This window comes from Triturus cristatus, chromosome 2_2, assembly GCF_964204655.1.
Source record: "Triturus cristatus chromosome 2_2, aTriCri1.1, whole genome shotgun sequence".
Taxonomy (NCBI): Eukaryota; Metazoa; Chordata; class Amphibia; order Caudata; family Salamandridae; genus Triturus; species Triturus cristatus.
In genome coordinates, this window is record NC_140582.1 from 569,397,924 (window position 1) to 569,421,799 (window position 23,876).

At 45.3% G+C, this 23,876-nt stretch overlaps 1 protein-coding gene across 2 annotated transcripts in view; it reads left to right on the plus strand.

Annotated features, from left to right (window-relative positions):
• Positions 1-23,876, plus strand: part of GLRB (glycine receptor beta) — a 254,512-nt gene that overhangs the window by 129,946 nt on the left and 100,690 nt on the right. For both annotated transcript variants that reach the window (XM_085641718.1, XM_085641719.1), the window contains exon 8: positions 8,412-8,564. In XM_085641718.1, the coding sequence (XP_085497844.1) occupies positions 8,412-8,564 (153 nt within the window). The remainder of the gene's footprint in view (positions 1-8,411; positions 8,565-23,876) is intronic.

Here is a 23,876-nt window from a genome sequence, read left to right on the forward strand (position 1 = left end):
CCAGGTTCTCAACCCCTCTGATATTTTAAGTGCAGAATATGTATAGTTTTCTGTGATGGGCCCTGTTATGGAGCCATTTCCAGTTGGAGGGGCTGCTGTCCAGCTTGCCCATTTGCAGTAGTGCTGTTTAATTTTCATCTATATGGTGACTTTTCATCCTTTCTAAATGTTCATTGTTACCTTTGCACGATTATTTTAATTGCTCTCTTATTTTTTTATTTATCAACTTGATGACTTTAAGATTTGGTAACCTGCTTTGCAGCTTGCAGTGATTAACTTGTTGCATTGAACTCTTTAATTCTAAAGAACTAATCTTGTTGGATGTTGGTTTATAAAGTGATGCTTTGAAAAACAAGGGGGCCCAATTACTATTGGTCAGGGACCTTGGGTAGTTTACTAGTTTCAAACACAATGGTCCCTAAACAGAAGATTAAACAAACAATGAATATAGACTCAATCTCTACTATATTTGAAGCTGTCCAGCCGGACAGATACTTTAATATTCAATTAGTTTCCAAAATATTAACAAAATACATTTGAAGTGGGACACAAGCCTGCATCCAACTCAGCAAAATAGGACGAACAACGTATAACAGAAAAGGCTCAGGCAGAGTAAGTTGTTTGTATGTAGCACATACAGATGTTACAAACAAAACATAATGGGACACCATTACACATAAATGATATTTCTCATCCAGGGGATACTCATCAATAGTCATAATCTATGAATAATCCCCGCCCATTTGCGGGATCCCGGAGCATATAGAAAATACATATATATACATATATATATACATATGTGAAAACATATAAATGCAGCCTAATAATGTTCAAAACATGGCAATGCTGTAAATTACATATTTTTGCATAGTAGTGCCCCCGTAACCCGTAAGGAAAAAAGGAAGCATCAGGCAAATTATAACACAGCACTGCTTTATTGCCATAAAGCAACATGTAATTGTAGGCATTCGCCAGTAGGCTGCAGTAGAGTATCAAGAAACCAAGAAAACTGACACCCTGCCTTTAAGGCATTAGAGTAGGGGGACCGTGCCTTTAAGGCCTGCCCGTGACCCCCTGCTCCCATGATGCACTACAGGTGGCAGTTGGGCCAGTTCTTTTTTCCGGCTCCTTCTGTGAGGATCCTGGAGCTTGAGCTCTTCAGTTTTTTGACTGAAATTTTGAATTACAGCTTTTTCAAGCTTTTTTCGACGTTTTCTGGCTTTTAAGGGCTAATTCTGCTGGTTTCCAGTGAATTTTCCAATTTTTTCCAGTCAGAATGTCTCCTTTATTTAGGAAATGCCCTTCTTGTGGTAATAAAATGGCACTGGCGGATCCACACTCGGTGTGTATTGTGTGTTTACCATCAAAACACGATCCTGACCAGTGTCCCCACTGCCAGAAGTTCTCAAAGCGCACTCTGAGGGACAGAGAGCGCATTAAACTGCATACAAGACTGGAGAAGGAACGAAGCCGTCGTGAAGGCGAGCATTCCTCATCAAGACCACCTTCTTCAGCTACGCAAGTACAGAAACGGCGACATACCAGCTCCCCGGGCTCCAAAAAGACCAGGAGTCCAAGAGGTTCGCCGTCGAGGATGCCGGCGAAAAGGCAGAGAACTTCGGCGTCGAGGGATTCATCCCACCATCAAGAGTCTCCGCCGCGCAAAAGTAAGTCGGCGTCGAGAGGCGGCCCTTCGGGCTCGAAGGCTGCTAGTCTGGTGACATCTGGACTGTCTCCGTCGACGTCGAGGCTTCCGTCGACGTCGAGACACTCTCTGCCACCCTCGAGGGGGTCGACGTCGAGAGATGCGGCGACGTACATTCCGCCGCGAGTGGGCCGGTCGCCGTCGATGGTTACCCCCACTCGGCGACATAGAAGGTCGACGTCGAGATGAAGATCGACGTCAAGATCACCACGTCGACGTCGAGAGAGGTCAACGTCGAAGTCGCCCAGTCGACGTCGAGAGAGGTCGGCGGCGAAGTCGCCCAGTCGACGTCGAGAGAGGTCGAAGTCGCCCGGTCGACGTCGAGAGACGTCGAAGTCGCTCGGTCGACGGCAGGAGAGGTCGACGTCCAAGTCGCCCAGTCGACGTCGAGAGAGGTCGACATCGAAGACACGGCCGACGTCGAGGTCATCTAGCCGACGTCTGGTGCCAGAGAAGAGAAGATCGACGTCAAAGTCTCCGCGATTGTCGTCGAGACCGCCGTCGAGACCAGAACGGCATACCTCACACTTGCCGATGGTGACGCAGACGTCGTCGACGTCAAGGGATTCGACGTCGAGGGCGAAAACTGGACCGCCCGCAGAGAGGTCCCCAGGAGAACAGTCATCATCTCCGGGACTGCACATTGTGCAAATATCTCCGGAAAGATCACCCGAGGCTCCAGAGCGGTTCGGACTGTCACCGCGCTGGTTACAAGATGTGGGCGCTGGCGCATGTCGGAGTCCGGGATCGGACTACTCCTGCTCGTATTCCCCCACCGCGCAGGAGTAAATCGCCTCCGAGGGATCCAAGGCCAATTTCACCACGCCGGTCTCGTTCCAGGGACCGTCGCACCGCGCCAAAACGTCCAAGATCTCCGTCCAAGCGCAGATCAGGATCAAGGGCTCACCATAGCGAACGCTCCCACAAGAGGCGACGCACCAGGTCGTCCACTGGGACTTCATCCACAAGATCCTCAGTCCGGGACTACTCTCCTACTTTTTCATCCACGCCTCCATCGCGAGTGTCCCCGGTGGATGACATTATAACTTTCTCGGACGTCCTGGGTAGAGGGGCGCAGAAGTTGAACATCGCACTGCACGTCCCTCAGGCACCCACTTCTGTGATCTTTGACACTTTACACCATCGGTCAGCTCCCAGACCTCTGCTCCCGTTGGTGCCAGGATTGTTAGAACCAGCGATGGCCACGTTCCTTACACCGGCTACAGCGGGCTCGGTCCCCTCGAGAATAGCAAAGAAGTACAAGGCTCCGACCGAGGACCCTTTATTCTTGAGGGCGGACCCGCCAGCGGATTCGGTGATCGTGGCAGCGGCCATGAAGCCTCACTCAGCCTCAGTATCTGCTTCTGTCCCCCCTGAGAAGGACAGCAAGCTGATGGACTCCTACGGCAGGAGAATGTGCAACACCTCTGCCTCACACATGAAGGTCGCTAGCGCTTCAGCCCTGCTGGGGAGGTATGATCGCTCCCTATGGGATTCCCTGGCCAGATTCGTGGAGAAATTGCCTAGGGAGGACAGGCAGGACTTCACGGAGATCCTCCATGAAGGCGGACTGGTGGCCAACCAAGTAATAAGCGCAGCGGCGGATGCATCAGACCTAGCCGTGCATGGCTACTCCCATGGCATCTGCTCCCGCCGTTCGGCCTGGCTCAGATTAACGGGCCTCAAACCAGATGCGCAGAAAAGAATTCTTAATCTGCCGTTTAATGGATCATCGCTATTTGGAGCTCATGCGGACGACCAAATGAGCAAGATGAAAACGGAATTGGACACCGTAAAGGCTGTGGGACTGGAAAAGCGCAAAGAGTTCCGCAAGCGCTTTCGCCAGGGCGACAAACGTGCCTTTCACCAGCGCGTTCAAATGCCCCAATGGTCCTCTCAAAACCAACAGAGGTCCCAGTTTCAGCAAAGGCCGGGGCAGAGGAAGAGGAAATGCTAAACAGCAGCAGTCCTCTAACAAGCAACCTCCCAAACAGGCAATTACAAACGACAGATGGGTGCTGAGTATTGTAGAGCGTGGCTACTTGCTGAGGTTCAAATCTCCCCCTCCGCAGGTACCCCCACGGAAACAGCCACTCCCTCCCAGCCAAAACAAGATTTTTAAAGGACGAAGTTGCCACTCTCCTCTCCAAAAACGCCATAGAGGAAGTTCCAAACAGGCAGAGAAATCAGGGAGTGTATTCCCGGTACTTTCTTGTTCAGAAAAGAGGAGCGATCGGAGATTACAGACCCATCCTCGATCTCCGCCTACTCAACAGATTTCTCAGAAGAGAAAAATTCAGGATGCTAGCACTGCACCAGATCTTCCCACATCTACACCAGGGGGACTGGATGTGTGCCATCGACTTACAGGATGCATACTTCCACATTCCTGTCTCAGCGAAACATCGGAAGTTTCTCAGATTTCACATCTTTCGCCAACATTATCAATACAAGGTCCTGCCATTCGGCCTCATGTCCGCGCCACGAACATTCTCAAAGTGCATGGCGGTGGTGGCTGCATTTCTCCGCAAACGGAAGATATTCGTCTACCCCTATCTAGACGACTGGCTCTTAAAAAGTTCCACTCCGGCTCGACTCCAGAGTCATCTCTCGTTCTGCCTAAACCTTCTACACTCGCTGGGCCTTCAGGTCAACTACAGGAAGTCGATCCTCAATCCAACTCAGCGGATCCACTACCTGGGCGCCTCTCTAGACTCCGCAAGCGTGTGTCCTTCGGAGGAGAGGTTATCCTCCATGCTGCAAAAAAGCTGCACGCTTCTCAGCACGGAATATCCCACAGCCAGACAAGTGTCATCTCTCCTGGGATCCATGGCCTCGTGCATCTACATCGTGCCCAACGCACGTCTGCACATACGTCCTCTGCAACAAGACCTAGAGGATCAGTGGTCGCAGAGGTCCGGCCGCTGGGAGGATCACATTACCCTTCATCAAGCCGCCAAAGATTCCATCCGGTGGTGGATGAAGCGCTCCCATCTGCTTCACGGCGTCCCTTTCCATCAGGCGCCTCCGACACAGTCAGTGGTCACAGACGCCTCCATGCAGGGCTGGGGGGCTCATATGGGCCGGCTTCAAGTACAAGGTCTCTGGTCCGCTACCGAACAGAGCTATCACATCAACTTCTTGGAGCTACGAGCAGTCCATCTCGCTCTCAAGTCCCTGTACCCATCCCTGCAGACCGACTATGTTCAGGTTCAGACGGACAACACCACAACTATGTTCTATCTGAACAAGCAAGGAGGGACCAGATCACGGGTCCTGTCTCTGGAGGCCCAGTCAATCTGGAAATGGCTTCTGGCGAGAAACCTGATGATCGTCGCTGTTCACCTGCCAGGGACCCTGAACGTGCAGGCGGACGGCCTCAGCAGAGACTTCGTCGAAGCGCACGACTGGGTGCTCAACGAAGACGTCGCTCAAGACATCTTCCGCTTGTGGGGCATACCAGACATCGATCTGTTCGCAGACGCGGACAACAAAAAATGCCCCGTCTTCGCCTCCAGGTTCCTTCAACGGGGGTCGCAGGGGAACGCGCTTTTGATCAGCTGGTCGAGGACATTGCTTTACGCTTTTCCTCCTCTCCCTCTCATCCTGGCTGTGATTCAAAAGTTCTACAGGGCCAGAACTCGGATGATCCTAATAGCACCGGAGTGGCCCCGGCAGTGGTGGTACCCAGATCTACTCCAGCTGTCGGAGGTACCACAGAGGAGGTTGCCATGCCTGCTGAACTTGCTGACCAAGGACAAGGGGAGAGTGTTCCACCCCAATCTCCCCTCCCTCCGCTTGACGGCATGGCTCCTGAATTCATCCAGTACGGACATCTAGATCTTCCACCGGACTGTATGAGCATTCTTCGGGAGGCAAAGAGGCCCTCCACGAGGAAGTCGTATGGCTTTAAATGGAAAAGATTCTGCTTCTGGTGTAGAGATAACACCCTTGATCCGATCCGGGGTCAAGAACAGGTTATTCTCCCCTACTTACTGTACTTGGCAAAGTCTGGGTTAAAGTACTCTTCCATCAGAGTGCACTTAGCTGCTATTACAGCCTATAGGAAGTCTCCTACCCAGACCTCATTCTTTCAGATGCCAGTGGTAAAGGATTTCTTAGAAGGGCTTAAGAAAGTTTACCCACCTGTGAGGTCTCCTTCCCCTTCCTGGGAACTGAACATCGTTCTCTCCAAGCTGATCGGAGCCCCTTTTGAACCGATTCATAAGGCCTCCTTGCAACATCTGACCTGGAAGGCTGCCTTCTTAGTAGCCATCACTTCGGCCCGTAGGGTTAGTGAAATTCAGGCCCTCTGCTGCAAGGAACCTTACACTGTGTTTCATGCTAATAGGGTGGTGCTCCGTACCCATCCGAGCTTCCTACCCAAGGTGGTCTCGGACTTCCACATTAACCAGGTGATCACGTTGCCCACCTTCTTTCCTCAACCGACCACTCCCCCGGAGAGAGCCCTACACTCTCTTGACCTCCGGAGGGTTTTGAAATTCTGTCTGGCTAAGACCCTTACTCTTAGAAAGTCAGACAGGCTCTTTGTGAACTATGGGCCCACGAATACCGGGCTGGCTGCATCCAAGACATCTATTTCAAGATGGATTGTCTCTTGTATAGCTTTGGCTTACCAACTATCCCACAAAGTTCTGCAGGGTAAACCTAGAGCACACTCTACTCGAGGGAAGGCTTCTACGGTAGCACTCCTTCGCAACGTTCCCATGTCTGAGATCTGTAAAGCGGCTACATGGCGCTCAGTCCATACTTTTACGCGTCATTACTGCCTAGGTTCAGACGCGCAGGCCGACGCCCAGGTGGGGCAGGCTTCTCTGAGGAACCGGTTTGCATAACTGTAAATGCAAAATGTGTTTTGCTGTTTGTTTTTTAACTGTTTTTTGCTCGTCCGCGAGACTTTGGGTATGGGCTTGCTACTCTATTCATAGATTATGACTATTGATGAGTATCCCCTGGATGAGAAGGATTAGTTACTTACCTGTAATCCTAGTTCTCATCCAGGGGTATACTCATCAAAGTCATAAGCGACCCACCCACCTCCCCGGACGAGCAATGTTTTCTCTTTAAATAAGTGATGTATGGAAGGCAGATCTACTCAGGTGCGGAGGCACCGCCAAAAAGAACTGGCCCAACTGCCACCTGTAGTGCATCATGGGAGCAGGGGGTCACGGGCAGGCCTTAAAGGCACGGTCCCCCTACTCTAATGCCTTAAAGGCAGTGTGTCAGTTTTCTTGGTTTCTTGATACTCTACTGCAGCCTACTGGCGAATGCCTACAATTACATGTTGCTTTATGGCAATAAAGCAGTGCTGTGTTATAATTTGCCTGATGCTTCCTTTTTTCCTTACGGGTTACGGGGGCACTACTATGCAAAAATATGTAATTTACAGCATTGCCATGTTTTGAACATTATTAGGCTGCATTTATATGTTTTCACATATGTGTATATATATATATATGTATTTTCTATATGCTCCGGGATCCCGCACATGGGCGGGGATTATTCATAGATTATGACTTTGATGAGTATACCCCTGGATGAGAACTAGGATTAGAGGTAAGTAACTAATCCTTAGTTGAGAAGTGTATATGGTGTGCAATTGTACCCAGGCATGCTAATGTAAATGTCCTGATGATGATCCTAATATGTTTTGTAAGGATCGAAACGCCGTTGACTTAATGCACACCATATACACTTCTCAACTAAATATAGTTTGTGTAATGATGTCCCACTATATTTTGTTTGAAACATAAGTATGTGCTACATACAAACAACTTGCTCTGCCTGAGCCTTTTCTGTTACACGTTGTTCATCATATTTTGCTGAATTGGATGCAGGCTTGTGTCCCACTTCAAATGTCTTTTGTTCATTTTTTGGAAACTAATTGAAAATTAAAGTATCTGTCCGGCTGGACACCTTCAAATCTAGTACTGATTGAGTCTATATTCATTGTTTGTTTAATCTTCTGTTTAGGGACCATTGTGTTTGAAACTGGTTTATAAAATGAAGCTTAACTTACGAGATGGCTATGAGTCTTTATCATGAAGTAAAACGGATTGTTAGGCATTTTTTGTCTTTTTCAAGCAATCTTTTTCTTTGCAATGTACCTTTTCTATATAAATCTGTCCACGATATATATTTTTCTTGCTGCACTCAGTATTTTAGACAGTTCTAAACCATTAACATGAGCAATATGTTACTACCTACTAAATGTTTGTACAGAGATAGGCTTATTGAAATGTATTGAGCAAGCGTGGGTCTGCATTGTGCACCGCTAGGTGGTGGATACTATGTGTTTTATTACCTGAAGATTGAGGCTTGTGATTATTGATCTACAGCAGCATGCGGTGGATGTTCTACCGTGCCACATAAAGGCTGCGCGAGCATATCTGAAAGGTCACATCAACCAGTTCAGAATAGTTATCAGTCCTTCTAGGAATCAGTAAGCCCAGAGAGTCGTTTTGATTTAGCTAATTATTTATTCAAAATAAGTGTTGAAGTACCTTTGTGTAATCTGAACTGATTTTAAAGTTGGTTTCTTCAGTAATTATTTCTACCAGCGATATTGTATTAAATGTGTAAAGTGTGTAACCTATTTTGGTAGGTATTGTTGCCACAAATCAAACAATTTAATTAAGGAACCAAATAGGTTTGCAGTTTACTTCATTTCTCTTTTCTCCTAAAGGTTACTACACATGCGTGGAAGTCATCTTCACTTTAAGAAGACAGGTTGGATTTTACATGATGGGCGTCTATGCTCCTACTTTGCTCATTGTTGTTCTCTCCTGGCTGTCCTTTTGGATCAATCCTGATGCGAGTGCTGCAAGAGTTCCACTAGGTAATCTTCTCTAACATTGTGCCACATTGCCGAGCTTTTTAGGTCTCGCCTACAGTATGCATTTAGCTGTATGTTATCAGAGACCGCTTGTGTATAATAACTTAAAACCGGCCTAGAGCCAGCCCATTGCTTACCATTTTACTTTTTTCTCCATCTTTTTTGCATGCTTCTTATTCCATGGCTTTATTCCTCTTTCTGTGTTTGTCCCCCCCCTGCTTCATTAGTATCCTTTTGATTATTTGACTTGTATCCTTCCACAGCAGGGAACTATGTTTTTCTTATACTTTCCGCACTCCTAGGAGTGCTTATATTTTGATTTTTACTCTGTATGATGCTTCCTCTATTAATTCCCTTGTTCTCCTCCATGTTTCTCCCAACACTCAGTGGCTATTACTTTTAATCCACCCCCTGCCTACTCCAGTGTTGCTCCCTCACGCCTCCCTGTCGCATTCATCTTTTATATTTTCTTTGTTGAAGGCACAGCAGGTGCGTTTTGATAAATTAAAAAGAAAATGGCCACTGTAGCATCATGACACAATTGTCCAATTGTGTGGTGATGCTGACCAGCATTGGCAAAAAGCACTGGCAAAGCCAAAAGACCAGAGATCTTAGCTGTGCCACTGCTCGCATTCCTTTGCAATTTTCATTTTAAACTCCCTGTCGACAAAGATAATAAGCTGAGTGTTGTACTGAAAAAATGGAGCGACTGTTTCATCTAAATAGTTTAAATGTTTTATTAAAAAAAAAAAAAATCTAATGGGTTGTCTATGTACAGTGCAGGATTTACTACTGTTTTTTTTTTTTTCTCTTCAACACCCGGAGTTTTTGAATACCAAAAAGTAGTAAACTTTCTCAAACGTGTAAATTTTCTCAAAAGTGTAAGTTTATCTTTGTGAATCAGCCTTAAATGCAGATCTTAAATCGTATGATGGTTTTTTTGTCCGGTTGGTTTTTAAGTTCTGTAAGGATGCCTAAAAAGATTGATCTGCTTTGCAATTATGCAGTAACTCAGAAAAAAACAATTCTCAAGATTCATGGAGACACAATACCTGCATTACTACACATAATCCAAATACCAGGCCACATCTGTGGTCCCCATACCCTGAAACTTAGTAAGAGGTACATGCCCTTAGCCAACGCTTCTAAGATGGAATGCTCCAAAAATGTTGGTAGAATGCACCTGTACCATTTTCCCCTCCCTTAATTGATTCAGCCTTTTGATCGTGCAGGCTTCACGGATTAGTGGGCTGGGTTTTAAAACCTGCTTTAATGTTAGAACTTTGGACCTTATTTTCAGAAGGCATTGATTTCACAGTTCATGCAAAGGATTCTCCACATGCACAATCTGACATATTAGTACACAACAATGCTTTTCTTATTCAGAATTAGAATTGCAAATCCCATCATTCTGCCCCTTCGAATCACAGGGAAGTGCGAGAGGCAGATTTGCCTCCTTGTGGTTGGAAAAGGTATGCAAATATATGCTGACTGTTTTTGCAGTTGTGTAGCATGGAATGGATATGGCCTTCCAAAGACATTTGCTAAGCATTTCCAGGGTGAAATGATCCCATATTTGACAGCTTACACTTGGCATGTGCACGCTGCAGACATCCAGGGGTGCAGGCGGTGTTCCCAGGGACTACCCATGTGTTGCCCTGCTGTTGTGGCATCGCTCCCATTGTGCCATTGACTTGGATCATACTACCGGCACACTGCCATTTAGATTGCTGCAATGCAAGTCAGCTGTCCCATACAGACTTCTGTCCTAGGGTTCGCAACAGATAGCAAGGAGTGGCAAGCCGTTTGTTGTCCCATTGGTGGATAGCAATTTATTGCGAATTATGGCTTTGCAGTGCAACGTGGACGTTCATCCTAGCGCAATGTAGAAATTTCTCTGTGATCAGCCTCTTTTCAGATTCTGGCCATTTATTTCATAAGTCGCCATTCTGTAATAGTTCATAAATTCAGTAGCACTTTTTATTGGGAAAAGCACAATGTAATACACTGACTGGCACTCTTGAACGTGTGTGTTTCCTGTGAGAAGTGATTGTTTAGTGCAATGTGAGATGTAGTGTAGCTTTATTCTTCTGCCAAGTTCCCAGTCTTTCTTGCATGCCAGCCCCTTCACCGGTCTCCTACATTGTATGAGATACATGACTGATCAATTTGCAGTTGTATAGCTTTGAAATTATGCCATATTCGGTTTTGTGACGTTATGATGGATTCTAATCATGTGTCATTGCAGGTTTTGTAATTTCTGCTAATGCACGTTATACTAACATTTTCACGTGCTCTTGTTCTTATTTTTGTAAAGGAAGCTGCGAATGAGTTACAAATGAATACATTAACGAAGATTTACAGATTTCTGTTAAAAATTATGTTTGGTTAACGTAACAGCTTAGATATTCCGACAAGCAAATGGAAGTTGCAACAAATCCTTACTAACAAAATCATACAGGGCATTAACTACAACGACATCCTTACTGTACCCACACTAGCTGAATAATCCTAAAGTGGGAATAAGAATACAGATGCACATTGCAAGGTAACTGGAACAGTCAAGGCTCAAAAACCATTACAAGATTATTGGCTTATAAATAGCAGCAGATCCACGCTTTCATACAGTACAACCTTCCTTACAGAAATTGAAGGCAGGACCGCAATATAGATCTGTTCGAATCGCTACAATCTACCCAAAGGAAGGAGTCTTCAACAATGCAACATCAGCAAAGGAGCACAGGTTCCTAAAATGGCTAAATGTATCAAATAAATAAAAAGGAAAAGCAAAGAAGCAGTTCAAACTCGGATTAACACACCTTTCCACAGTGAAATGTAATACAGATCTCAGATCATTTAATATGGTTCTCTCGATTTAAACTTAAATCAATTTGGCTGCATTTATTGTTATATGCTTTAGACTATCAGGGTTGTATATCTCACTACTAGAAAACCTTTCACGTTTTATAATCCTGTTTGCTTTTCACCTGCAGCCCTACCGTGATAGCGGAACATTTTTATGTTTGGTTTAATAATCATTCCTTATTTGCAGTGCATACATTTGTAGATAAGTTACTGCCCTGGTGTAAATTAGAATGCCAATATTGATTGTCAGTGGTTAATCATAATTATGGTACTTTACATTGCAAATCAATTCTATGTTGGTTGGGAAGCCATAGGAAAATGTTACCTCATATTTCTTTATATATGTTTCCCCTGAATTCCGAAGTTAAATACTTCCACAATACATTTGTGATGGTTTCATAAGTCATTTAGGAATTTAATTTACCAAGAAAGGCTAATAATAATGCAAGTCATTAGTTATTGAACATTGCTTGCAAGTTGGTTTCCTTGGCAAGCTACTTAAGCAGAAGTCGAATCATTTATCTCATATGTTGTCATGCATATTCAATCATCAGACACTTAAGTTAAACTGTCTTACATGCCACATTCTTCATCCATATGTTTGATTTCAGTTCGTAAAGTGTGGAACATTCATTATGCCAGAAAACCTTGCCACCACATTGTCCTCATGGATGGAAGACCTATCTGACCCAACTCCCTCCTGTTTTCATTACCATTCCTTCATCTTCACGTTGTTTGTCATACCTGCTGCTGGAGTGAGCAAGTCTAATATGACATCTGAAAATAAGGTTTGTGATCACTTACCTCTGAATGAGTATGTTGTTTCTGTTCTCGTTTTAACACGATGCAATTGTCTTCATTTATCTCTGATCATTTCTGTGTTTTTCTTGTGGCACATTTACTTTTTGTGTTACTGTTCATTAGAAATGTGCTGTTCTGTACTACAAGGCAGAAAGGAAGACTCAAGCCAGACTTAATTATTATCCTCATTCCTTTCATGGAATTATTTATCAAAAATATGTCTGTTTAGTTACAAGAATACTCTGAATCAAACAAAATTTAAAATAGTAGCTGCCTCTGTCTATAGGATCTGTCATGTTCTACTGGAAATATAGTAAAATACCTTCATAAAGTTTTTCTTTTGCCGCATGGCCTATTCTAGATTCATGCGTTGTGACTTGTTCTCCCAATTGTTGATAGGGTAGTAAAAAACATGTTTAAAATTCTTTTATGTTTTGGCGTTTACTGTAGGAGCAGCCATTGTGATTTCTTTATGATGATGTCGACCATAAGCTCACAATTCCTTATCACATGAACACCATTTCATTTTTTTTTTCTACCATTAAGTTCGTAGACTTGCGTGAGTATGAAGTAAATGGTTAGTATCCGGTCATATTGAGGATCACGATCAAGAGATAATCAAAGGTTTGATGGAGAATGTTTGTAGTTGAAATAATATGTTTGAGGCATGCGGGTTGTAGATCACATGATCGCCATTTAGTGTTGGGCCCGAATGTTTGCACTTTGTTTTTCTTCAAAGAAGTCTTCCTAGTCACGAGGTAGGTGACTCCTCCTTTCGGTGATATTGCGCATGGTCCTCGACTCCAGGAGCAGGAACAGATCTCCATTTCCGACGACGGCTCCGACCAGGATGAAGACATTCCGCATGGACAACCTACTGTAAGTACAGTCCCTACCTCGCCCCGAATCCCAAGTCAACCGAAAAAGAAGGCTTCGGACCAACCCACGTCCTCGGGCCCCAATCTGGCCTGAAACCACGCTTCCGATGCCCCGCCTTCTGGCTCGGCACCGAAGCTTACCAAAAAGCCTTCTGGCTCCGAAAAGCGTCACACCAAGTCGGTTACCAAGCCAAAGCCTTAGGGGTCAAAGCCAAAGTCCGGCTCCAAACATCACAACTCTGCACCGAAAACCACCTTGGATCCGAAAACCCCAACCCCTGAAGCTGTCGGCACTGAAAACTTTAGCGCCGAAACCGACTTATACATCAAAGTCACCTAAAAAGCACAGTTTCGATCCACTCCAAAAACCGGACCAGAAACATAAAGTATTGTACATACATCCTAAAATTGGACACATTACAACTAAAGTGACTCTAAAGAAAAGGACTAATACTAAAGAGGAATATTCTATTCCATTGAAGAACAGAAATATTGGAACAAATCCATCCCATCCCCCTTCTCCTCTTCCATCACCACCTTCGCCTCAGTTTCTACCTGTGCCAACTTCACCTGAGCACTCACCACCACATACACCTGACAATCAGGGTGATGGGGATGATAATCATGATGGTCAGCCAGGACCTACAGATGAGTGGGATGACTACAACACTGACTCGCCCACAGACCATGATCCTGACCTATATCCTAGCAGGCCCTCTCCATCAGACGACAGTGTAGGCTATATTGAATTGCTAGGCAGGGCTGCCAATTACCATGGGATCCAGCTCAAAGAATCCTTACCCCTAGGGCGGATAAAAAAAAACAAGTCTACACCATCTGATCCAGTCTACATAAGAGGACAATTACCCTTAGACTAGTTAGTAGTGTCCAATGCACGCAACAGGGCAAACTCCCAAACTACTGGAAACTCTCCACCCCCAGATAAGGAGTCAAAGCTCCTCAATCCTTCAGGGAAAATGGTAGCCTCCCAGGCAGCTAACTTCTGGCTCATATCTAATACACAAGCGTTGCCAGCAAGATATGACAGTGCGCATTGGGATGAAATGGAACAACTCATTCAATTTCTACCCCAAAAACATAAATCTAAAGCGCAAGACCTTGTACTTGAGGGACAATTAATTTCAAACAACCAAATTAGGTGCTCCCTAGAAGCTGCTGACACATCTGCCAGAGCGGTAAACGCTAGTGTCCTTTTAAGAAGACACGCCTGGTTACGCATATCGGGGTTCAAACCTGCGGTTCAGGCCTCCATATTGAACACACCTTTTGACAAAGAACACCCTTTTTGGGCCGGGAGTAGATTCTTCACTTGAGAAGATGAAAAAAGATACTGAAGTGGCTAAATCGATGGGAGCTCTATAGTCTACATAAGGTTGTGGTTCCTTTTGGCGCTCTTTCTATCGGGCAAGGTACAAAAATACTTCCTCGGAAACTGCACCCACATATAAGGGCAATAACCAACCTTCAGGTTCCAAAAATTAATTCAGAGGGGGTCACAGAGGAAACCACGGCAGAGGTAGAGGTTCTAACACACGTACCTCCCCCCTCCAATACAAAGTTCCCCCTGTCCACTTAACACCTGTGAGGGGAAGACTGTCACAATTCCTACCGAAGTGGCGTTCAATTACAACAGACAAGTGGGTTCTACAAATTATACTTTCAGGTTACTGTCTTGAGTTCATCAACACCCCTCCAAACATTCCCCCAAAGTCACACAAACATTTAGCCGGATCACCTACAATCCCTACTACTAAAACAAGCTATAGAGCTCGTACCACTACAACATCGAGGTTCAGGCGTATATTTGTTTTACTTCCGAATTCCCAAAAAGGACGGCTCTCTCAGACCAACATTAGATCTCAGAGAACTGAATCTTTACATGCAGTCAGACCATTTCCACATGGTAACACTTCAACAGGTACAACCTCTTTTGCAAAAGGGCGACTTGGTCTACTCTAGACTTAAACGACGCCTACTTTCATATTCCAATCCACCCGTCTCACCGCAAATATCTCAGGTTTGTGGTAGCAGGTCAACATTACCAATTCAAGGTACTCCCATTCGAAGTCACCGCTGCCCCCAGAATTTTCACAAAGTGTCTGGCGGTAGTAGCTGCTCATCTGAGAAGACAAAGCATCCATGTCTTCCCATACCTGGACGATTGGCTCATCAAAGACGGCACGTATCAACAATGCCGCAAGCATACTTCCGTAACCATTCAGTTACTTCACCAACTGGGGTTTACAGTCAATGTGTTAAAATCACACCTTCAGCCAGCCAAAACTCTGAACTATCTAGGAGCCACTTTAGATACTCAGGGCTCTGGCGTTTCCCAACGCAGCCAGAATTCAAAACATTCAGGCGTTTATTCTCCAGTTTCAAGCCAGTCAATCACTTCCAGCTCGAGTTTTTATGCAGCTGTTGGGAATGATGGCGTCTTGCATCATGATTGTTCCCCATGCCAGGCTGCACTTGCATCCACTTCAAGAATGCTTAACCAGTCAGTGGAACCAGTAACACGGTCTGTTAACCGATCTAGTGTTGGTAAGCAGCCGTACTCATAGCTCTCTGCAGTGGTGGACCACACAAAATTTGTCAAAAGGACGGCCGTTCATAGACCCGGTTCCACAGACAGTATTACCAGCTGAGACGTCCCTAACTGGATGGAGAACTCCTCTTCAACAACACACAGTGCAAAGTTGTTCCACATCAATCATTTAGAGCTGATGGCAATCTTTCTAGATCTCAAGGCCTTTCAAGATCACCTGTCTGGTAAAGATGTCTTGGTTCGAACCGACAACATGACAGCTATGTATTACATACAGAAACAGGGGTGGACACAATTTCTCCAACTGTCCCATTTAGCCCAAGACATCTGGAGGTGGGCTATTCACCACAATATCGATCTCCTAGCGGAACATCAAATACACGAATGGGAACTTCACCCTCAAGTTCTCCACCCATACTTCCAAGTTTGGGAAATCCCTCACATAGATCTGTTTGCAGCACCCCAAAATGCCAAAGCTTCGCCTCCAGGTGTCCACACCCGTTATCCTAGGGCAATGCTCTATGGATGAACTGGTCTGGGATATTGGCTTACACTTTTCCGCCTCTCCCACTCATTCTCAGTGGTTCGGAAATTCAGGCAAACATCTCTCACACTAATACTGGTAACTCTCAACATAGGCACGTCAACCCTGGTTTACAACCCTGTTGGAACTCTCTTTGGTACAGCATCAAAAATCACATTTAACTCCCAGTCTCTTCACACAGAGCCATGGAGAAATCAAACACCCAGATCCCAAACAATTGAACCTCGCGATCTTGCTCCTGAAGTCAGAGTTTGGTTATCTGAACCTTCCACCAGATTGTATGGACATTATTAAGGAGGCCAGAAGGCCTACCACAAGAGCCTTCTACGCAGCCAAATGGAAGCAATTTTTGTATCTTTTGCAACAAGAATAACATAAACCCTCTTGATGCTTCCATACAAAACAGTATCTGCTACCTGTTACATTTACAGCAGTCATCATTGGCCTATACATCCATCAGACTGCATCCCGCTGCAATTGCAGCCTATGTTCAAAATAGGCAACATTTATCGCTCTTTTGAGTGCCTGTAATCCAAGCATTTATGGAAGGCCTAAAAAGAGTTATACCACCAAGACTTCCACCTGCACCAGTATGGAATCTTAATATAGTCCTCACAAGGTTAATGGGCCCACCATTTGAACCCATGCACAAATGTGAACTACAGTTCCTCACTTGGAAAGTGGCTTTCCTCATTGCAATCACTTCATTGAGGAGAGTGGGTGAACTTCAGGTACTAACCATAGAAGAACCTTTTTTCCAGTTACACAAAGATAAATTGGTTCTTTGTACCAATCCCAAATTCTAACCTAAGGTAGTATATGCATTTCACATAAATCAGTCGGTTAAACTACCCGTTTTCTTCCCTCAACCTGACTCCATTGCAGAACATGCTCTACACACCTTAGATGTTAGAAGAGCACTGTTGTATTACACTGAAAGAACAAAATCTTTTCGTAAGACCAAACAAGTCTTTGTCGCTTTTGCACCACCTCACACGGGCAATCTTATATCCAAATCAGGTATTGTTAGGTGGATCGTTAAATGTATTCAGATTTGCTATGCGAAAGCCAAAAGGACCCTAATGGTACCCCCTAGACCACATTCCATTCGTAAGCTAGGGGCTACTATGGCTTTCTTAGGGAATATCCCTATTAATGACATCTGCAAAGCTACACTGACTCCACGCCACACACATTCACCAAGCACTACTGTGTAGAAGTGTTAGCTAGACAACAAGCTAATGTGGGCCAGGCAGTACTTAAAACGCTGTTTCAGACAACTCCATCAGCTACAGGATAGCCACCACTTAGGGGAGACTGCTGTATAGTCTATGCATAAGCATGTGATCTACAGCTCACATGCCTGGAACGGAAAATGCTACTTACCCAGTATGCATCTATTCTTGGTATGTAGAGCTGAAGAATCTCATGCGCCCACCCACCTCCCCGAGTACCTGTAGCTGCTGTAGTTCTCTTGTTACTATTCGTACATACACATGGACATCTCTGTTCTTTACTACTACTCCATTCTCTCACCATCTGTGGGAAAACAATCTGAAGATGGAGCCGATGACCATACGCACTGTCACCGACAGGAGGAGTCACCTACCTCGTGACTAGGAAGACTTCTTAGAAGAAAAACAAAGTCAAAACATCTGGGCCCAACACTAGATGGCGATCTATGCATAAGCATGAGATTCTACAGCTCTACATGCAAAGAACAAATGCATACTGGGTAAGTAGCATTTTCCTTTTACTACTGCATGTGCTCAAAATTTTCGCAGTTTTTAGTTATGAAAAGGACTCCGTTTAGATTTTTCCCTGGGTGTGTACATCACTGCCTGTGTTATGAAAAGGTTCTGGTGTGGCATTTGTCTTTTGCTGGGTGATGTGACACTCGCTTTTATCAGGCTGAAAACCATTTTTAAACCCTTGGAGCTGAAATGGTGGGGCTCAGATGTTGAGTGCAGAGGAGTGACCGAATTGTCTGAATCAAAACTCAACAAGGAGGCCAAATTTGTTATTCCACTACTTTGATAACAAGGACCACGCCTAAAGCTTCAAAAACTGCAGTGCCTTGGCCAAATGCCAGTGACTCTGAAATTTCAGCTTGGAAACCATAAAGAGGTTTGAGATGTAGGAATAATAAGTCATTTAGTGTTCATTGGGTTGAAGACACAGGAAAACACCCAAAACTTGCATACACATTTCAAATTAACTTTCAAGTCAATGATCGAATCAAATAGCGGAAGATTACTGTACGCAAGCCCACACTGTTTAGGTTAATAAGATTAGAAAACATTTTCTTGTTGAAAAAGAGGCACAGTATTTTCAAGTAAAAAAAAAAAAAATCAAAAACCCTCACAGAAAATTAAAAAAGCTTTTTCATTGCTTATGAAATTATATCTGACCCCAGAGAACTAACAGAAGGGGCCTAGAAAATAAACTGAGGCCGAGAGTGTATAGGAATATTGTCTAGTAGGCCAGATCTCTAAATATGCAGTTGCAAGTGGTTTTAAAGAGCAATCGCATGATTCTCTTGCAGAGGAAGGTGATGAGGTTGATGTGGATGATGAAGCCAAGATCTAGAAAGATGTTGGGACACAATCTCTGAATCATTGTCTTGTGGAAGAGCAGGAAGAATATTGTTTTGTTACTCAATTAAGCCATTTACAGAGGCATAGTCATTTTCTGCCAGTGCTTTCAAAGTTTTTCCTGCAAGGAATCTTTTAAAATGCGAGCAAGTGCTATGACAATTTTCTTCCGCTAGGAATGCAAATGTAAATGGCTATCCAGAAATACAAGTAACATTTGTTCTCATACTCAGCCCAAATGGCTCATTCTCTCAACTGTAGGGAAGAGGCCTCTAAACCTTTTTGTTGTGCCTAGTACACCTCCAGAAAACGGAAAGTAAGAAGTTGGAGGTGGAAGAGAAACCATGTCTGCAGCTACACAGTGGCAATTTGCAGGGCAACTTCATTTTAAGCTGCTACGGACAATCAGTGGAAGGAGTAAGAAGCAATCATAGAGTGCGTTCCAGATGATTATAAGACAGTGGTCAGTATGTGCTTAAAATTGGCACTTGATGAGGAGACCTGGCATGCTGCCCGGGAGCCGAAGTCGCTTCACGACACAGATACATACTTCTGTATTAAAAGCCTACATACAAGGCTCCTCTATGTAAAGCGGTTAAAACAATCATCTGTGTTACAAAGATAAAACATATCAGAACATATACAGAATATCTTGAGTTATGAGTTTTCAAGTATCAATCACACCTCTATATATTTTGATTGTTGATTACGAATGCTGAGATGGATGTGGCGTGTATGTGGTTTGCTTCATTTGTAATATTGGAACATGGAATATATTAATAAATAACTATTTTTGTACTTTTCCATTTATATTTGTTTCTCCTGATATTCAAACTGTTTTTGTTATTATAATTGCCAAAGTTGCCATAGGAATTTACATTATGCTTCCCTTTTAGTCCAGTGCCTGTAAATAGACAATATGGTCAGTTGAGGCTTCAAAACTGTTGCACATGCACAAGCAATAAATACTGTATTAGAGGAAGTTCATATATTAAGACACCCAGTTGATGGTATGTTAAAGCAAATTAAGGAGTATGTACAAACTGCAGATACCGTGCCGGGTTTGCAAAATAGAGGCTCTTATCTTAGTACCACAAGTTAAAGAAAACCACATGGGAGACTAATACTTTAACAGCAAGGGTAGGGTCAGGCAGAGCCACAAAACAGTTATCAGCTGTCATTCCTTCCATAGCAACAAAATAAGAAGCTATAAAAGTCCTTTTGTTGATGGGGCAGAATCTGAGACTAAGGGACAATCTGTGCATTCCCCCTGAATGTCCACCTGCGTGGGGATGTCTTACTTAATTTCAAATGTCTTGGACAAACAGTGACTCATGGAGCCTTACCTGTACTAAAAGGGATATTGTGTAGAATTTATAACCAAACCTTCAAACAAGAGAGCAGAGCCTTTAATAAAGATTACATTGAAGTATTGTTGCATGAGGTCCTTCTAACAGAAGGAATGGATTCAAGATCAGTTTCAGTCGTGGATGAGCCAATGAGGATACTCTGTATTTTTATCGTACTTAAAAAGAATAAAACATGATGACCCATATTGCACCTACATCAATTGAAACCATGATGATCAAACTCTGTTCAAATGTTGCAATAAATGTCTGTCTGACAGTCCCAGTCTTAAAGAACAGCTACTTTCATATTTGTGTTACCATAGTCGGGAGAGGTGTGTGTGTGTGGGGGGGCGGAGGGGGAATTTCTGATCAATATTTCTAACCAAAGCTTCCTTACCTTGTAAATTACCAAAGGAGCCACACTAGATCCGGACACTCTTGCAAGTAATCTTGCATGTCAGAAGGTGGTGTTATCAGACTCCATCCCACCTCTGGACATGACCACGCAGACCCTCTTATCTTATCAATAGTCCTAGCTGCAGATTCCTTACTTTAGCATATTCCTTAAGTGTCAGACTGGATCCAGAATTTCTTTAGTGAGGAGTACCCCTGCGTGCCGGTAGGTAGCGTCATTCGGCTTTGCGTGCTGTTGCTGATGCGTGCAGTGCCTCTATAGCCACTCCAGCGCGCTGATGTCCATTTTCTTTCTGCGCCAGTCAGTGCATATTCGGAGAAGAGCTGCCCCCAGTCACTTTTTGACTGAACTTTTTCGAACTTTTGTCAAAGATTTTTTGCGGCTTCGTCTCGTGATGTGTAGGCTGTCCTACAGAAAAGCCGGTTTTAAGCCATGCGGCGCCTTTAACTGACAGATGACAGTGACCTATCCACTTTTGATTTGTCTCTGGTGTCTTGAGCGAGACCAAGAAATGCAAGGACTGCTGCCCCATGCACCCGAAGGCACTGAGGGAACTCCTCCTCAAGCTCCTTACGCCCGACATCTTTTGGCTCTGCAGCGTTCTTGGTCTCAGTCGCAAGGAAGATCCTGAAATAATTTGCAAAGTCGTACCTGGCAATCATTGTCCCACCCCAAGTCGTCGGGGGAGTCCAGCGAAAAGGAAATTAAAGAGGTCTGCGACTTCACAGTGCAAGACTTCGGATGAGTCGTGGGGCAGTCAGCACTCAAGGTCTAGCCCTGTGGTGGAGCCTGCATCTGGGCCATGTCCGCGCCTCCCTGAATTTCTGGGTAGGAACCACGGCCAACTTCAGGAACTTTAAGGCCATGCACCTCATTTTTTGGTGGGCCTCCCCTCTCCTACACCCTCAGGCCCCACGTGTGCAGGAAGGGCCCTTACTGGTCTTCCGCCGGTAGGGTCCCCCTCAGCGCCAGTCAGAAACTCCGGATCCATTAAAGGATCCAAAGCGACACTGAACAAGCGACCATGACCTTCCATTGTTGCCTCTCCAGTGCTGGCACCCCCAGCACCACCGTCGTCTAGTGGTGGCACTGTCCTCATCATAATTCCTGACTTCGATGTGGAGTCGGAGAGGTGCCGTCCTGTGCCAACCAAAGGTAGACTCCCCATATCGGAGCCAGTGCCTTATTTATATGTCAGTCCTGGATAAGGTGATGATTGGTATGGTTTGCGGACCCTTATTGATACCAGACTTCAGTGAATCCTGTGGACAACTGGTATGAGGATCTGGTGAATGCCAGTGAACTGGACACCTCACCAGACACCAGCTTTGGCTCTGCCCCCTACTGTGTCCACTGAGGAGGGTGCTTTATTTTCAACGGTGGTGCAGAAGGTGGCAGAGGTCCTGGACCTTGCGCTACCCTCAGTACCATCAGTGGCTTTTAAGACAAATGTTGCCCCTACCAAACCATTACTCCCATTCAATGAAGGAGTTAACAGTGTCCTACCTTGAGACTGGTCCCAACTTTGCATATGTGCTCCTGTGCATAGGACAATTGTCTGCCGCCATCACCGCACCCCAAGGGACCGCAGTTTCCTCACACAGCACCCCACCTCAGAGAACGTGTTGGGCCTCCATCTCCAAAGTTCACCCTGGTACATCCCTACCACTTAACCAGATAGGGAATCAAAAAGGCTGGAAACTCTGGGAAGAGGATGTTCTCTTCATTCAGCCTGGCACTGTGGACGGTGAACACCGCATGCCTCTTGGGCAGATATTCCGATAGGATCTGGGACTCAATTGTGCAAGTGATGCCAATGGTCTCGGGGGAGGCCCGAGCTATATTCTCTCACGCAATTGCTGATGGGGGGGATGCAGTCAATTTGGCCGCAAGATGTAGGCGAGACATGGCAGACTCACTGGGCAGAGCCATTTGATCATCGGTGGCCCGTAGGCGCCACACCTGGTTGAGAACCACTGGCTTTCCGGAGGATGTTCAAGCTTCGCTCATGGACATGCCATTTGATGGCTTCCATTTATTCGGAGAGAAGGCGGACTCTGCACTGGAGCTCTTCAAGAAGAGCAGGGCTACAGCCAAGTCCTTGGGCCTTTACATGGCCCCTCACCAACCCTAGTCCACCTTCTGCTCCTTTCGTGGCCACGGAAGGAGCTTTCCTTCGAGTCTTTACACACCCAGCCACCACAGGCAATGAATTGCACGATCTTTTCTTGCCCATGGACGCAGTTCCCACAGACCACGTGGAACAGGTAACCCGAAATCGAGTCCTAGTTCCCACAGACCACGTGGAACAGGTAGCCAGAAATCGAGTCAGTTCATCACCTCCCAGAAGCCTCAGCCTCCAAACCACTTTAATTTGTCATTCGACCATCATGGGCGTCAAGTGGGGGGCAAGATTAGTCATCACCTGCACCACTGGAGATCAGTAACATCTGACCATTCGGTTTTGCTGCTCATTCAAAGGAGCTACTCCCTCCCCCTTGCCACCTAATTACAACAAACTGACAGAGGACCACCTCTCCTTGCTCCTGAAGTGTTGGCTCTCTTGGCCAAGGGAGCTATAGAGTAGGTGACCGCATCAGAAGTAGGTTGTGGTTGCTCTTCCCGCTGCTTTCGGGTGCCCAAAAAGGATGGAGCCCTGAGCCCCATTCTATACATGCGCCTTCTAATTCTCTTCATGAAAATGGAGAAATTCAAAATGCTCGCGCAAGTCATATGTGCGCTGTTCCCAGGAGACTGGATGGTTTCGCTGGGCTTGAAGTATGTATATTTTCATACCCCATCCTGGATTCTCACAGGCATTACCTGCGGTTTACGGTCGGCCAGGACCACTTTCAGTTTGCTCTGCTTCCTTTTGGCCTTACCAGTGTCCCTCGGGTGTTCACGAGAGCAATAGCGGTGGTTGCAGGCATTCCAGTTTTTCCCTACAACAACGATCGGCAATTGAAGGGGGATCGCCACAGACAGTCGTCTCCCACCTCCAGAATACAGTGAACCTTCTGCATTCACTGAATACTCCCTTTCAACAAAGCTGTTCTGGACATGGTGCAGTTTCAGGTTTATTCTCCCTAGCGGTGAGTTAAGCATATTCAGGCTATGATTCCAATGTTTCATGATCTATCCTGGTTTTCGATGAGTCCACCTCTGGGGTTGCTGGGCCTCATGGCCTCCTGCATCCTGCTAGTAATACATGCCCGTTGGCATGTGAGGAGTCTGTAGTGGTACCTGAAGTTCCAGTGGGTGCAGCATCAGAGAAATCTCTCCGGTGTGTTCCAAATCTCG